Source organism: Colletes gigas, unplaced genomic scaffold, assembly GCF_013123115.1.
Source record: "Colletes gigas isolate AHSC1104 unplaced genomic scaffold, ASM1312311v1 Colletes_gigas_Sc00011, whole genome shotgun sequence".
Lineage (NCBI taxonomy): Eukaryota > Metazoa > Arthropoda > Insecta > Hymenoptera > Colletidae > Colletes > Colletes gigas.
Window position 1 is genome coordinate 8,632,853 of NW_025106640.1, and position 16,604 is coordinate 8,649,456.

At 49.5% G+C, this 16,604-nt stretch overlaps 1 protein-coding gene across 1 annotated transcript; it reads left to right on the top strand.

Annotated features, from left to right (window-relative positions):
* Positions 1-4,736: 4,736 nt before the first annotated feature.
* On the top strand, positions 4,737-15,343 carry LOC122398553 (uncharacterized protein DDB_G0271670-like). Its single transcript, XM_043398541.1, has 2 exons — positions 4,737-5,164; positions 12,891-15,343. The coding sequence occupies exons 1-2, from the start codon at positions 5,113-5,115 to the stop codon at positions 14,198-14,200; spliced, it is 1,362 nt and encodes a 453-aa protein (XP_043254476.1). The 5' UTR covers positions 4,737-5,112; the 3' UTR covers positions 14,201-15,343.
* The last annotated feature ends 1,261 nt before the right edge of the window (positions 15,344-16,604 follow it).

Genomic DNA, 16,604 nt, shown 5'->3' on the forward strand with positions numbered 1-16,604 from the left:
GTTTTTCCTCCGAATTTTTTATATTTTTTCACCCGTCCAACGACGCTGTCATAAAACGTATTTTCAGAATTTTTGTTTGTCCATGCGTTCGAATGTTTCTTCAGCCCGTAACTCGAACAATTTTACGCGCGTATAAACATATTTCCAGCTCGGAGAGAAGGCTACCTTTCTCAAACTTTGTCGTGAGAATCGAATGACTAAAACATGCGTTCGATTCGGTAACCAGTAGTCGAGGATAGGCTCTATCGAGGCGAGTAACGAGCGGTGGTATCGATAACTCGACGATATCGATTCGTCCCTAACGACGGAGCGGTCTTTCCCTCGACTGGCAATCATCCACCGCGTTCACGCCCGAAACCGATCGAATTTCACGACGAATTCCGCACGCTTTGCCTCCCGAGACACGGACGAGTGTTCCCCTATCGTCTCCTCTTCGAGTTTAGCGGGCATTTTTAGCACAGATGCAACGCGCGCGTATATCTGTCGATCTATCCGCGCTCGTATCCAACTGTCCCCCTTGGCAGGCGATGCGACCTACCATCCGGTCGTGGTAATTGAAAGAGCGCCCTCGTGTCCAGCGAGACAGAAGGCAAGCCGATGGTGGAACCATCATCGCGTTATCGGACGCCGTCTGCTCCGCGACAAGCTTGGTCCAATTTCTGCCCGTCTGCGCGAAACCCGCTCCCATCGTGCGATTAAACTCGCCCATGAGACTCGTCCCGACTTTAACCATTTAGAATTTTTCTGAGAGGCACGGACTATGCAATTTTTATTATCAACCACCGTAATGTTTGACTCTTTCCAAGGAAACTGGTGCTCGAACTATAATCTGTAATCATTCTCGCGTGGTGGAAAAAGCACGGTCGAGTCGAGGGGCTGAACGGAGGAATAAAAGAACACCGCGAGGAGATGCCAATCGAGCAAAACTTACCTCGGGAACGGGACGCGTGGTAGCAGAGGCAATTGCGTGGCAATCGAGTTAACGAGAAAGTGGCTATCGGCTAAAGGGATCAAGGGAGAAAGAAGACGAAACGAAACGGGACGTGCAGGGCGAAGGGGAACGCGTATAACCAACGAAAAGAGAGGACATATGGCAAAGCTTTAATAATTGAAGCTGACACTGGCGCAGATGCGAACGCAGCCGCGCGGTCCGCCCATCAAATATTTAGAGATTATAAAGTACGCACATGCCGCTGTGACGTCGTTCGCGCGCTTCCACGTAAACGTCCGGCGGCCGCACACGCGCGTCCCTCGTTTTAATCGCACAGCAAACGGAAAGAAAACGAGTTACGTCCGCGCCGAGTCGCGTACGAGTCGCGGGAATCGATAATGTTTCGCGCGGCTCGTTTGCCTTCTCTCGTCTCTCGAATCCCGTGCGATAGAGCAATTAAATGGACGAGGTGGACGCGGCCGGAGCGGGCCCCGTGGAATAAGATTTATTAGCGCGCGACTGGCAGCCAAGAAGGCAACGGCAGGTGCGTGTGCCGCTAGTTACGACAGTGGGGAGACTGACAAATCGCAAACGCCCTCGGAGAACCGAGGACCCTTGCCAAACTTGCCCGACAGGTTACTACCGCGTACACGCACAACGAACACCGATCGCGTCGAACCATCGCGAGCATCTTCCGAGCAGAAAGCTTATCGTGCCAGATGCCGCGATCGATCGCACCGAGGGTGTGTGTACTCTCGCTCGAAACCGGAGATCACGGCCTCGAGCTAAAAATCCTAGCAACGGGACAGTCGAAACCTCGATACCTCCGCGTGTTTCGAGATTCGAGAACTACGAACTTGTTATGATTCGAATATTACTAAATTATCCTTGTCGATGATCTATTACAAAGATGGGCCAACGAGATGGAATTCGCGAGTCCATGCAGGTGCCAAGAGCGTTGTTTGCGGACAGTTAAATTTCTAAGTACAACCGAAAGATATCGCGCTTGCTATCAACGAGTAATAGTTTCCTATCGCAACGCACTCGACGTTACGACCGCGAACAGTTGCACCATGCCGATATTTTGTTGATACCGAATCTCGGTACCGATCGCGCCACGTTTCGCGGAACATGTGGTCCCGGCCTTATCCAAACGATTGGTTCGAAAATTGCGAACAACGCTTTTCCGTCGCTGTCGGCCTCGTGCCATCGTTCAATTTGTTTCCCGTTGAATCGACGTACGTTTCTAATCAACGGGAAACATTTCGTTACCGCGACCGCCGATCGGTTTAACAATTTGTTCGTCCCGAACAATTTTCGACTGGTTCGTTGGTTCGAAAAAATATTATTTACGACGAAGGATCAAGTTCCACGTTTTTTCGGGCGAAATTTTCAAATTTCTACGTCCCGATAAAATGGCCAACGCCGAACGAAGACCGACAAGGGCGATGGAGGAACCAAGAACCCCTGGTGCGAACGCGTTCGTCCGGTATCTGCGAAGCATATGCACGTATAGGGGTGCGTTAAGGGTATTAAAGAGAAAAGGCGAGCAGGCCATCGGATTCGTCGGGATGCGTGTGTCTGCCAGATGTGACGAAAAAGGCCAAGGAAATTCCCAAGGGCACCGACCGACCGCCCTCGCGAGCCAAACGGATTTGGAAACTCCAACGGCGGTATTTCCGCATTCTTACAAATATTCACTAATTGTCACGGCGATTCGCTTTCTCTTCGACGACCCACGATGGCGACGTCGAGGAAAATCCTGCCTAATAAATACGTGCGTGGAGCGTGGGCTGTCGTAAATAATACTGGGGGAAACCGTTCTCCGTAAACGAATTTTCATATAATCGATCGGTAGGAAGAAAGATAAAACGATGCAACGGGTGTACGTAGTTACAACATTCGTGCCATAAGGGCGATTCTAGAGGGTGGGACGCTGAAGAACATTCTCAGCGAAACTTTTAAATTACAAGCTCAAGCTGATATTACAGGTTGATGCAAGTATTAATTTACGATATGTTTTTTTCTGCGAAACATTTCAGCACTTCCGTTCCGCCCAGCCAGCTGCTCCAAAAAAAAAGCACCGTGCATCGTGAATGACGCGAAGCGTGTCGCGATAGACAACCGTGCGTCAGTTTGACGGACAGATTAGAGATTAAGCTCCTATAATTTAGGTGAATTATGTTTTTTAAAACATTCATTCGAACGATTGATTTTTAAATCTGGCCCACCGCGAGCGGACGCGAACGCAAAGTTACAAAGGTGCGATTAACCGATCGGATTAGGGCGAAGCGCGTCGCCGTTGATCCGACCGGTTGTAACTGGGGATTACCATGGCTGGGCTCCAGCAGATGTCGACCATACGACGACGGAGCGCAGCCGCGGCCCGCACCACAATCGAGAAACCAAGACCGTTCGAAGGATTTTTCGGGTCGTAAATAGTCCAGCGGGGGTAGAAAGCAGACCCTTTGTCGTCCCGTGGCCAAGTACACGTGACGCGGCGGCCGTAAAAACCATCCTGCCAGGCCATGGGCTCGCAGGATGACCAACGCGGGGGAAGGCACACTGAAAACGAAGGGGCCCGAGTGGGACAGGACGGTTCAAGGGGTTGTACCGCCTTAAAAGCTGTAAATGTCCGTGATTCTTTAGAAATTAATTGCTGCGGCACTTGGAGCTGCGAACGTTTCAGTTTTATTGGCCAATTGTTTCTAAATGTTTACGGCAACGAGCAATGGACAAACGAAAACTCTGTTTCAAATTCCTCCTACGCAATTCCTTTACTTTTGATTATCGTTTCGTTTCGAGTCGTGGAATCCATCTGATCTACGTGTCCCTAAAGTTTAAAAATTGTTTGAGTTTCTGAGCGATGAGAATCTCCGATGAAGATTTCATGGATCCTCAAGAGGAAAATTGAAGTTTGGTTGGCGTTTTCGAGGAGTGGTACGGGTAAACGTCCTCGTTGACCAAAGAGAGATTCTCGACACGGTGGTCGATGCGTGTCCCGTAAACTGGCGCTTCTTGCACGCGCGTAGTCGTTCGTGAGGAGACGCGAGGCGACGCGACCCGACGGCACAGTCCCGCGCGTTACGATCCGCCGCGGGTGGCTGCTGACTCGAAATCGAATCGAGAACGTTTAAGACACTCGCGCCGCGCCGGGACCGGCGAGGGGGGAAAAGAGCGAGAAAGCAGGAGGAAAGAGCATCGGGTAACGCCAAGATAAAAGAGAGGAAGAAAGATGAACGGCTCGGAGAAGCCGAGTCAAACTCTCGGCCGGCTGGCGCCGTTCTGGCGGCCCCCGCTGCCTCTTGCCGCCAACAATGCGCGCCGCACACCTCTCCCCCGTTCCCGCCCCCTTGGCCTGCCACCGTCACCACCGTCAACGCCAACACCAACACCGACGCACCTCACCACCACCATCACGGTGCGCCATCATCAACGACGACACCGCTCTCGTGGGATCCTTTCTAACGAACCTCCGTCCCGTTGAATCATGGACCGGACAACACGCTCGAGGCTCCTCCGTGTCGCGCTAGCCGATCGAGTTTCCGTGTGTGCACAGAGACGATGTTTCGCTGCCCGCGCCTTATCGTAGAATGTAACGCGTAGTAGAATAACGCTACTACATAGATCCGTTCGTGGGTAGTGGTCCCGTGGTTGGTAAAAGAAACGACTAGCATCGGGTTGGTAGTGGTGTACGTGCGCGGTTAGGTCGACACGGAGGCGCGTTGGTAGTGGTCACGTTGGTAGTGGTAACGTTAGAGGCAGCAAAGTCGCAGGCCAGTCGGGACTCCCTCGCACGCGTATCCGATGAAAGAGGCTCGAACGCACGAGGCGAGTCAGTACATCGTCGACCGCGATCGAACGAGGACCGGCTGCACTTCCGCGATCCTCGATTCCCTCCAGTCCTTGGACTCGGGCCAACCTTTTTTCGTCGCTCGCCATCAAGTTTTTTCAGTGACTCTGATTACATTGGATTACCTGTCGCAAGGATCGAAACTCAACCCGCACGGGGGAAAGGTACAGAGACCAACGCAACGATCCGAAAAAACCTGTCCGGCCCGCACGTGTACCTGGAATTCACCCTATGAAACTAGTGCGTGTGCAGTGATCTAGAATAGAAGACTGTGTTCGAAATCCGCGTCTCGTGGTGCGCGATCGCGCCCTCGCAATCACCGACGAAAATGACCCATCATGTGGTGGAATCCACCTCCGAGCTGTCTGCTTTCATGAAAGGTGAATATTCAAACAAAGATCCATGATATCGCGCGGTAACGAGATCGAGGGGATTTCTTTCCATCCGGGCAGCGCGTTAAATATGAATTACAATTTCGATCGATTGCTGCGATCGTTCGATCGCGTCTGTTGCTCGAACGAAAGTATTCCCAGCGCCGGTGCATCGGTGGAATCGGACGAAGCCCCGTCGATCTCGCGATCCAACCATCGATCGTTCGCGGTAACCGAATTTCCGTACGAAAATTGCGAAAAACGAAAAGCTGCTCCGTTTGGCGAGCGATCAAGAATCGGTGGGATTTGTCGTTGGTCGCTAGGAGTTGCCAGATCGAGGACCATAAGCGTTAGCGCGATAGAATCGCCGTTCGGTCGATTGATAGTCTGTCTGGTGGGAGTTGCGAAGAACGATAATTATTGTTATGAACGGCGCCAGCCGTCCCCGAGCGAGAGATCGACTGGTTCAGCAGCCACGGAGGAACGGAGTCGCGCGGCTGCGAGAAACAGACGGACGCGGAGAGTCACCTAGACAGACAGAGAGAGAAAGAAAGAGAGAAATTGCATGTGTGTGCGTCAGCAGATATACCTACGTCCGAGAGGCTGAGAGAGACCGCAGACGGTAAGGAATGGTAAGTCGAGGGAGGAGAGAAGTGACGGCTGATCGAGAAGGAGGATGCGAGAGGGAGACAGGGCGCGGCGGCGCCAGCGTGGGTTGCCGCACAGACGAGCCAGCAGGCGAACCAACTCGTACGGAACAAACGACCCCTTGACCAAACTCCAAACTCGACGTCTAATCGACGGACCACCGCGTTCCACGTTTATCCAGAACTTTTTTTTTCTCCCCGATCTTTCCTATCGCCGATATCGACGCTGCTCGACCTTGCTATCCCGAACATATCCATTTTTCTTCTTCGTTACCTTGTAAGGTAAAGGACCCCTCCGACGTTTAAGGCGCGGACGAAACGCTGTAAAACGTTTCTTCAAATTCTATAATTCGTCAGTGGACTCGCGAACGATCAATTTTAACGCTTACGAGCGATACTAGGAGTAGGCATATTGGATAATTTCTTTCGTGGTAAAAATATTTAAAATTGTTCTAGTTGTTTCGTTCGAATCGCTATGTTTCAAATCTTGCTTTGCGACTTGACTCGACACCTTTGGCCTTTGGGTAACCCGAATAATATGGAAACAATGACTAAGCGATTCGATTTCCGCAACGTTCGATCGTTGACGGTAACGCTGTTACCTTGATTCGCGGGACCAACGTTGTCGTACTCAAACAAAAAATGAACTGGTGACGTTGGTGTCGAATTTTCTCGATATCGATGTAAAACCTACCAAATTAAAAGTCCTAGAAAAATTACCAAGTTTCACGACTTTCTGTCGAAACATTAACACTGCAGAATTGAATGAAAATAAGAAATTCTAAACATGGTTACATACGCTGTAAACGTACGCTAGGTGCAAAGCGGAGGTACAGCTATACGCTGTCATTAACCTAACCTCGGTTAGATTAATAACACATACAGATGCGTTTACCGCGCTGAATGGAATGTCTGATCAAATAGTTTGATATTCTCACAGATTCTTTCGTTGAGAAATTTTCCCCGCGTAAGGCTACGCTTACGTGTAATTTTTTCTCTATACAGTGCTATTTCTGTAGCTCTTGAAATCGACTATCGTTATCGGAGATTGATTCCCCGTTGTAAGTAAAATGTTGCAAACTTTTGAACAAAGTAGTTTTTGTTTTGTATTTAACTACGCAGTAAGTTAGAGAAGTTTGCGTGCACACCTGTTGGACACTCCACGCTTATGGTTTATATAATTCATTATCAGTTTGACTATTTATAGTTAGAAATATATATGATAGACGATAGATACGTAAAGGAACGATCAAACATATTTGATGTATTCCACCCCCCCAAAAAATCAGAACAGGTGTATCGAGTTTCGACCGATAGCAAATACCTCCTCCGCTCTCTGGATTCAATTATTTCGCGGGAAAGTGAAATCGCCTATCGGAACGATCGATCGAACGGATCGATAAACGAAGGGAATAACATTAAGGGCGCGTCGGGTGCGTTTGTTTGTCGCGGGGAAACCCTTGGAATCGGTCCTCGGAACTCCGGAATTAAGATAGTTCCAAGAATGCGATTACCAGTTAAACCAGATTTTACCGTCACCGTTTCTCGAACGTAATCGATACCCTATTGTGCGTGGCACAGGTACGCACAGGTAGGAACGCTGCAAAGGGGAATTGGTTAGGGAGGATCGAGGGGGAAGGGACGAAGGGTGCTGCGGTAAGCGCCGAACCTTCCACCCACCTGTGCGCAAAGTCGCACCTGCTACCTGAACCGGACCTCTTCCGTTGGACCTGTAGTCTTTCGCAGCCAACCTTCTCTCAACCACCTTCCTTTCCTTAACAGGTTGACTGCCACGCCACTTTTCCATACCCAGAAATCTGGTCCTCGACCTTTGTCGAAATTAAAAATTTTCGATCACTAATTTTAAAATTATCATTCTTAAACGCACCGAGTGAAACTGACGAATTTGCGTGCACCGTATCGACACAGTTTCTTTTTTACGTCGACGACGCAGTACGTAGTTCGATCGTGGAAACGGATCGTCGACAAAGGTCGAAAGACAAGGTCGCGACTAGCGAAGAGAAGTTTCCTTATCGTCGCGAACGATTCGCATCTCCCGGTGCGGCGTCGTTCGATTATCGGTACGCGCGCACTCTCGGTTCATTCAGAAGACGCGAAGCATGCGGAAGATCGGTTCGCGTATCGCGACCAGTCGATATCTCGCTCGCGGTCACAGCTACGCTATCGATATTCTTGGAACGCGCGCATGTCGCGTCTCGCGTTTACGTTCGCGAGGCAAATATTTGTGCGATTCGCGCCGCGAGCGACGTTGGTTAGAGAAGATAGAACGCTCGTCCGATTGGCGTACCGCGAAACGGTAACCTTGCGGAGCACGGTATCGCCCGCGTAACTGCAACCAAATCGAGACGGATGCGTTTCAGTTAATCGAACTCGTGCTTTCGTCCGAATGCTATATCGACGAACGTATTATAGAATCGAGCCATTGATAATGTTCTTGCGAAGATAGAATGAGAAATACAAAAGTTTTTAATTTGCATTAGTAGCTGTCGGGACCGATACGCGTGCGTCATCGTTTTAACCCTTTGCACTCCACTGGCGCCGCAACGGCGACATACATAACATGCATTACAACTCAATTCGAGTTTTGCTTCTGATAACGCAAACTAAAGTAGTAAAATAACAGAACTAACGAATGCTTTTGACGCGTTCACTGACCCACATACGAGCAGGGAGAATTTTTACACCGCAAGTATCGATGTTGATTAGAAATTCATTGGAAATGGCGTACAAATAAAATAAAATTATTAATCGATACTAATTTCTAAGACTTCGTGCTCGAAAATGTCCGTCCCCAAGAATCGAAGAAACCTCGAACGATGGCGAGGACGGTACCGTTTCAGTTAACCGGGGTAAAATCGTTTCATTTGCGCGAGCTTCGGTGTACCGCGTGGGAACAGATGTTCGTTTCTAAATTCGACGAGAACGGTCGGGGGCATTTCGGCGCAAGCACAACGGGCGGGAAGACGTCGAAGGAATCGACGGGCCGAGAAAAGCTCGAAGTCGCGCCGCTGCCGCAACCAACGATATCGATTTAAACTCGTGCGTGGACCATCTGGCTAGCGGCGACTCCTCCTACTCCTCTTATCCGTTCTCCTCCGCCTCGCTTTTCATCGGGGCCGACTCTTCCTCCTCGGGGTCAAAGAGATATGACGCTCGGCTGCTCGTTTTCCTCTTCCGCGAGCAGCGGAACAAGGGAATCGAACGGAGAATCGGCCGATCGACTCGCATTCCGACGCGTTCGAACGGACCAGCAACTTCGACTTTTCCCCGCTTTGATTTTAAAAATTTGCATTCGTCCCAAAGATCGAGATCGACATCGTGGCCCGTCGATTCTTTTGATTCGACGAGATAGAAAGAGGAGGGGGGAGAGAGATTGGTATTCGCTGCATGCGTCTACGCGTTGCTTCTTCGCCTTCTTCTCGTTCCCGTGCCAGTCCACGTCGTTTATTTATAATCACCGCGAAAGTTGGCCGCGGTTCCTTCTCCTTCTTATTTCGAGACAGTTGAATCCACAAACGCTACATTCGACTATTTCTGGAGCGTAAGGACGCCCGACGAAGGAAGGGAGCGGCGTTGACAGCTTCCGCGGACCGACGGAGTCGTCTGCGACCGCGAATTACGAAGGAATACTGGCGCGAACGATCGAGCAGTCTAAATCTGTGACTGTTTCATCGAACGATCGATACCTTCGACTCTCGATCGTCCCTGGCCGGCTCCTTTCGCGATTCGAAGCACTTTTGTCCAAGTACAGTGAATTTTCTTATTCGGATAATCGTCTCGAATAAATATTTGTTCGCGAACGAACCTCGTCGGCCGATTCTTTCGACAGCCGCGACAAACAGGGGCAAATCTTTCGCAGACGCTTTCTCGAACTTATCGCGGGTCAAACTTTCGCTCGTTAGTCTGCCAGTTGTCCCAGAAGTCGATGACTCAATATTGGGGATACGCGTGAAACAATTTTCGCGATTACCTAACGACGTTTGGTTTAGATATCGTTGCGTATTGGTATCGAAAGGGTTATGGAAAAGCCTCGTGAAGAGTTTGGAAACCCGGTGTAGAGCAGGGTTCGTTCGGTTTATAAATAAAATAAATGTATTGCGCGTCACGCGAAGATCAGGTTGGACGAGAAACGAGCGCTCGTCGAAACGAAAGAACGTATGGCGTCTGTCACGGGTATCTGTTGGTTCGTTTCCGACGAAACGCTCGGAGATATCCAGCCGCGTGTGGTGGATACGCGCCTTCGCGCGAGTTTACACAGATGTTCACGGTTATTTCGGTTTGTTTGAACAATTGCCGAACAGGACGACAAAGGTGGCAGCGAGATATTCGCGAGCGTAATCCAGAGACACGTGTCCTTTCCATCCGCGTCAGCCGGATCCCGTGGAAATAGACCGGTTTTCTCCCACGACGTAACCGACATTTCGCGCTCAACCAACGAGTCAGTCCCAAGCTATCGATTACGCTTTCCCGACATTTTTCTGATTCTTCAAGCTTCAGTCTTTCTCTCTCCCTAATTTACACTTCCTTCGACTTGGCGAACTCGCGGGAATCGCATATCAAACTCACGAGAATGTTGAACGTTTCCAAAATATTGGGTTTTCCATCGTACAGTGAATTTTATTTTTCTTGTAACCTTTCGAAGTGAATTTAAAAACCATATCTTTAACCTCCAGGCAGCTACGCAAATGCTCGGTACAAAGGCAAAAATAGAGTTAAATTCTCTTCACTTATCTTCGTGTATGTATATATTTATGGATTTGTCGCTTAAACAAGTTCTATATTTAGATTCAAACATTCCGGAAACATAAACGTTTCTTCGGTGCCCCGTTAACGTTCTTCGCGCGGAATAACACATTTTTCAGCATTTTTAAATTTGAAGTTACTTTGCCTCTTGTTTCTTAACTATTTGCTTTCTCGATCAATTTTATTTGTAATCAATTCGGGGCAAAATTACGGTGAACTTACACCACTATCGATCTTCTCTTTTTGCCTGTTTACGTGCTCGACGGGTGCATCGTTTTCACGCTCAGAATTTGACCGAGATTTTCTCGTTATCTCGAATTTTGCGCTCCCCTCTCTCTAAATGGGTTCGTTTCGTTGCAAACATTTCGAACGCGTGTGAGCTTGCACAGGTACACACGCACCCGCCTCGTTTCCCACCGATTCGCTCTCGAGCACATGCTCAATATCGAAAGCAGAGAATTCTTATCGAAGCAGCGATAAGCGTCCTTTAGACGAGCGGACCACGTTGTCGCCAGGTGCGCGGGTCGTTATCTACCGACGCAGGCCTCTGTATCGAACCGTTCTAAAGGTAAATCGATTTTGCACGCGATTCGATCGATTTCCAACAAAACACGCGAAAAATCCAACGTCCAACGCGAAACTTTCCATTGGCACACGATCCTCGATAAATATCGAAGACCATGGATGCAACGATTTATCCTACCGAATGGGTCTTTCCGATTGGACCGATAATCGTACGTCAGCCGCCATATTGACATCCAAAATGGCAGCGTCGTGCGACAGGCTGTACACATACGGTACTTGGAAAGCTGTGTGCACCTATGCTAGCAATGAAACGTGTCGGAAAAGTACTGAAACTACGCTTGCTTGACATAACAATTGTTTACACCTGTTATATCGTCTTTTTGTATTCCTATTTGAATTCTAAACGTTGTGGTTCTATTCGGATCAATGGGGGTTTTCTCGTTAATTACAAATAAATGTAACAGGAGTCGGAGAATTCCATGTCGGAACGGAGTCGAGATAAGACCGCAAAGGGTTGATTCTGGCTTACAATTAGAGAGGTTTCGTGGTTACCTCGTGTTCCCCGACGAGACGAGACAACTACGACTACCACGACAAACAGTCGAGGATCGAATCGTCGACGAGATATCGCAGCACGTCGAGGTCGAGAGGCACGTTGGCGTCGATGCAGCCGGTAGGGAGGAGAACGGATCCCGACCCGTAGAATCGTAGACGCGCGGCGTCCCCGCGTCCGTACGACTCCGCAAAAGGCAACAAAACGAGAACAACGACGCGGAGCAGCGGTTGGCGCCAGCGCCATGTGGTCTTCGTTCCCCTCCGCGCCTCGCTTCTCCTAGCGTTTAAATGGACGGGGACGAATCGAGATAGCCCGCCGCTACTTACACTTACAAGACGACGCACGCGACGCGACGCGACGCGACGCGACCACTACGGGTCAACGGATAAAACGTTCCTCCTCTCTCTTCGATTCCGATCGAGGAACTGGGACGCGCCGAGTGCGTCGCGCTCTGTGAAAATCCAATACTTCAACGATCAATTACGAATTAGAGCCGCGACTATTCGATTAATAGAACGCGTTCACTGTCACGGTGGTCACTGGTGACCGATACTTTAACCCTTGCACGACGATAATCAACTTTCCCTCGTATTATACGATACGAGGGGTTAGCCAAACACCCCTCAATCGTTTCCGGTCTGGTATCTTCGATAGAATTTATGTCAGATACAGAAGGATCGTGGTATCGATTTGTTTTTCAAATTTTTCATCTTCTTTTGGTCAACGACGACAAAAATACAACGTTGCTGTACGGCGCGAACGAACGATAGAGATTGCGCGGCGAGCAACAAATAGACGAACATACATCGTGGGCCATTCGTCGAATAGAGCGAAACCGATAACGCGGATAAAATGGCGGGAGGGAGATGAAACGAGGGACACGGAAAGAGAAGAGGGTTACGCGTATTATAATCTCGGGCCAGACCTGTGCGCCAGATGGTACCAGTTGGATGACGCACCGAACCTGAAAACATCCTGTCTCCTTGGCGATACGAGGCGATACGAGACGAGACGAGACGAAATGATCTCGTCCACGGAATCGCATCAAAGATAGCATCACCGTCGCGTACAGTGCTCCTGCTAGGAGGAAGGTGGGCTGTATAAGGCGATACAGTGGCGGCAATCTAGTTACCAAGCTCGAAAATATATCTATACTATACGATATTAATGTAGAATCTAAACGCAACGTAACATGAACGCGCTAATTTCGTGATCTAACAGGCAAATGTTGTTTCGGTTTCAGCGGGTGTCATGGCGGGGTCCGAAAGGGATGCCGGGTTCTGCAGCGGCGGAGACGAGGACGATATGTCGGGGCTACACTCGCCGAGCGCCTCGGAGGACAGCGTGGAGGTGCAAGTGACGCCGATATCGTTGAGAAACAAGAGAAAACTCGCCGAACCGAGGAAGATCCAAGAGCCTAGCACCGCGCCATTGAAGAAGAGAAGGTTCGAGGAGGCCGTGGTGGCGGAAGAAGAGGAATCGAGAACGACGCGATCGCCGAGCCCGTTTCGACCGTGGAGCAGCTCGAGGAAGAGCGTGGATTCGAAAATCTCGCCTCTGATTCGCGCGGAACAGACCACGGGGACGAAGCCAACCTGCCAAACGGCCTCCTCGTTGCCGTCGAGCACGCTGCCCTCGGCAACGACCGCCGTTTCGAATCGAGTCTACGAGGACAGCGGCCACGAGGACGATCGTAGCCGCCAGACCCTGGAAAATGCCGCCCAAGGGGAAACGGAGGCGGAAGAGCTGCCGTCGAGGCTACGCCAGTCAACGCAAAATCGTCTACCGCGAATCGAGAGGCGAGAATCCTCTCGTCAGAACTTGGACGCGACGACGGTGGTCAGCGTGGCGTCGTCGTCCACGAACGCGACAACATTGTCGGTGACGTCGACGTCGATGCCCGTGGTATCGTCCTCGACGCACCCGAGACTGCAAGAGGAACCGCTGGCGCTCGTTTTAAGGGGCGAAATAGCCACCAGAGTGCCGTCGCATCCTGCCGTAAACGGAAGTTACGAGAGGAGGTGCTCGTACTCCGTGGGCCACGCGAACGTGTCGTCCGCTTCGTCGTCCTCCTCCTCGTCGTCCTCGACGTCCTCGTCGTCGTCGTCGGTGTTGCTCAATCGTCAAGAGAACCGTCGTTCCGGCACGAACGGTTGCGGTTCCTCCCAGACGATGATGATGACGACAACCGCGACGCCGAGCCCGCAAACCGGCCACCCGAGGCAACATCCTGCGGCCGGCCAACAAAGGAACTACAAGAACATGACTCGCGAAAGGAGAATAGAGGCGAACGCCAGAGAAAGGACGAGGGTGCACACGATAAGCGCCGCGTTCGACACTCTGAGACGCGCCATTCCCGCCTACTCGCACAATCAAAAGCTCTCGAAACTGTCCGTGCTGAAGATCGCCTGTAGTTACATTATGACTCTCGGCAAGATAGTCAATACTCCCGAGGGAGAGCCGACGAACGGCGCGCCGTTAGGGGCTTGCGTGGATATCGTGTCGAAAACAATTCAAACGGAGGGCAAGCTCAGAAAGAGGAAGGAAGACTGAAACCATCCACCCACGCGGTCGGGAGATTATCGCCCGACAACTGCAACGTACAAATTAATGCGCAACCGCCGACGCTGTCGCAGCAGTATCCTCTAACCCACCGATCCTCCGCGATCGATCTAGATTGCTTATCCTCGATTTCCTTCTATTCCCCTCGGTTCGTTCACGATACTGAATCGAGACGAAATATCGGGTCCGCCAGACGACTTGAAAAGAAAAAAATGTTCAGTAAACCGAGTAACGGATCGATAATCTATGGGGATCGATGCTTAATCTCACGACTAATGAGCGCGACTAATTTGTAACGAGTGCAAATTATTATATGTGAAAAGTCATCTGACATTATTTTCTATGATAAAATAGGCCGAATTTGAAATACGTTTGCAAAAATTTAGTATCGAACGATGGGCGTCCCAGAAAATATCCTGGATTACAAAATTTTTATTCGTTGAATCACGGTTACTACGAAAACTAAATCGGTGTACGATGATTTATGGTCTCCTGCTTCTCGTTAAAAAAACTGCACCGCGGAAGAGTTTAAAATTTCGCAATATTTTCTGGAACGCACCGATATGTTACTTGGATGCCTCGAGAAGTCAAGCGAATGGATAAGAATGAATAAAGCGATCAGTCTTTATTATTTAAATTACGAAGGTACGTGGAGGACAAAGAGGAAGAAGCTTCTGAAACTAAAGCTACGTGACGTGAACCTAGATCTCGGGTCAACATTCCTTGTTGTCGCCTGCTGGCATGTGGAGAACCCTCGTTCTCGGCCCGTGCCACAAAAAATTACATTTACGTTTTCTGTTGGGTACCGTTTTCCCTCGGTTTGAATCATCGGCCCGATAGTACTTATCTTTAAGCAACAGATGACCATCGCAATTAATTGTGATCAGAATACGAACGTTCTCTGGTTTGTCCCGGTAGTTATATTGTGCAGCAAGTCCAAGATTATAGCGCTCGCGAACGTTACGAAAGAATGTATGCATGTATGTATGTATGAACGGCATCGGGCTAAGCAGCACGTTGCTTCGATTCGCGCATCGACCGATAACGATGCGCACCTAAGTGTATCCTTCTACGTTGTAAAACGATTATTGAGGCCGCACGCGCCCACTTCCATCAAAGTTCAACGAAATAAAACGAGAGACGAATCGAAAAATATTGCAATGTCTTACTACTTAACTACGATAAACCTCTTCCATTTCTACAGCTACGACTTTCAGGGCTAAACTCGAGGATCCGTGGACGCTGATCCGTCGGTGGATCAGGGATGGGCAAAATTCTTATCTACGCAACGATCTAGAATAATAAATGAAAGATAGAGGACTTTGTGTTCGTTGCTGGTCGATTAAAGATTAGAATTTTAATTATAGAACGATACTATATCATGATGAACCAAAGAGAATCGACGATGGGAGCTGGTTCGATTCCAATCTGCAGAATTCTTATCTGAATACGAACTCCCTGAATGACAAATGAAAGATACAGAACTTGTTGTTCGCTAATAGTTGACGAATGATTTTAATCGTAGAACGAGATATCTCTTTTGTTGGAGATGGATTAGAAGTTATTACGAAGGGTAGAACAAAGTTAGAGTTTCAATTATAGAACGAGTTAGGCGTATCTCGTATCGAAACTTGTAACAACTGTTCGATCGTCGCATCGTTGGAATAAAATTATGCCCATTTCTGCGATAGACGTAACCGGTTGCCGCTAGATTATTGGGGCGTAGTCTCAACCTGCGCGAAGTCGCGTTCGTTATCAGCGTGGCGACGAGTTAACGCCTAATACTCGACGATAAGAGCGCGTTTGCGAATCTGTGCGAAAACGTGGGTGTTGGGCGGATCGTGCACGTCGAATCTAAAGGAGCCGTCGATCGATCGGCGAATTACGCGTCTAGCGATCCTTGGTCTTTAAGAAAAAAACCAACGATCGTTCGTGAAAGTAACAATTTTTGTTGCCTTCCTTCCGGGCTTTCGGAATTGCCGTCATTCCATCCAGTTTGTCTACCCGTCCGTTCCGAGAGCATTCGTGCAGCAGGTGGCAATGACGTCGACTCGAGAGGAGCTACCTGCTCGAAAACCGGCCTCCGATGCTCCCGCCATCGCATCGTATCGGTTCGCTCAGCCTCGCCGCGTTTATCCGCGTTTCGACGCGTCTTATGACCCGAGGATGATCGATTTCCGCAAAGAAATCGATTTCGAACAGAAACAACTATCAGGGAATCGATACGGAAGAAAAGCTAAAGCGTTCCAGGTTACAGAGAGAGGGAAGAAAGTACAGAGTTTTCGTACTCGTACTCCTCGATAGACAATTGTGCAAAAGGTGATTTCACACTCTGAGACCTCTCCTGGTTAGTTTGCGAGCGTTGACAGGAAGAGGAAACGAATTGTACGAGGTA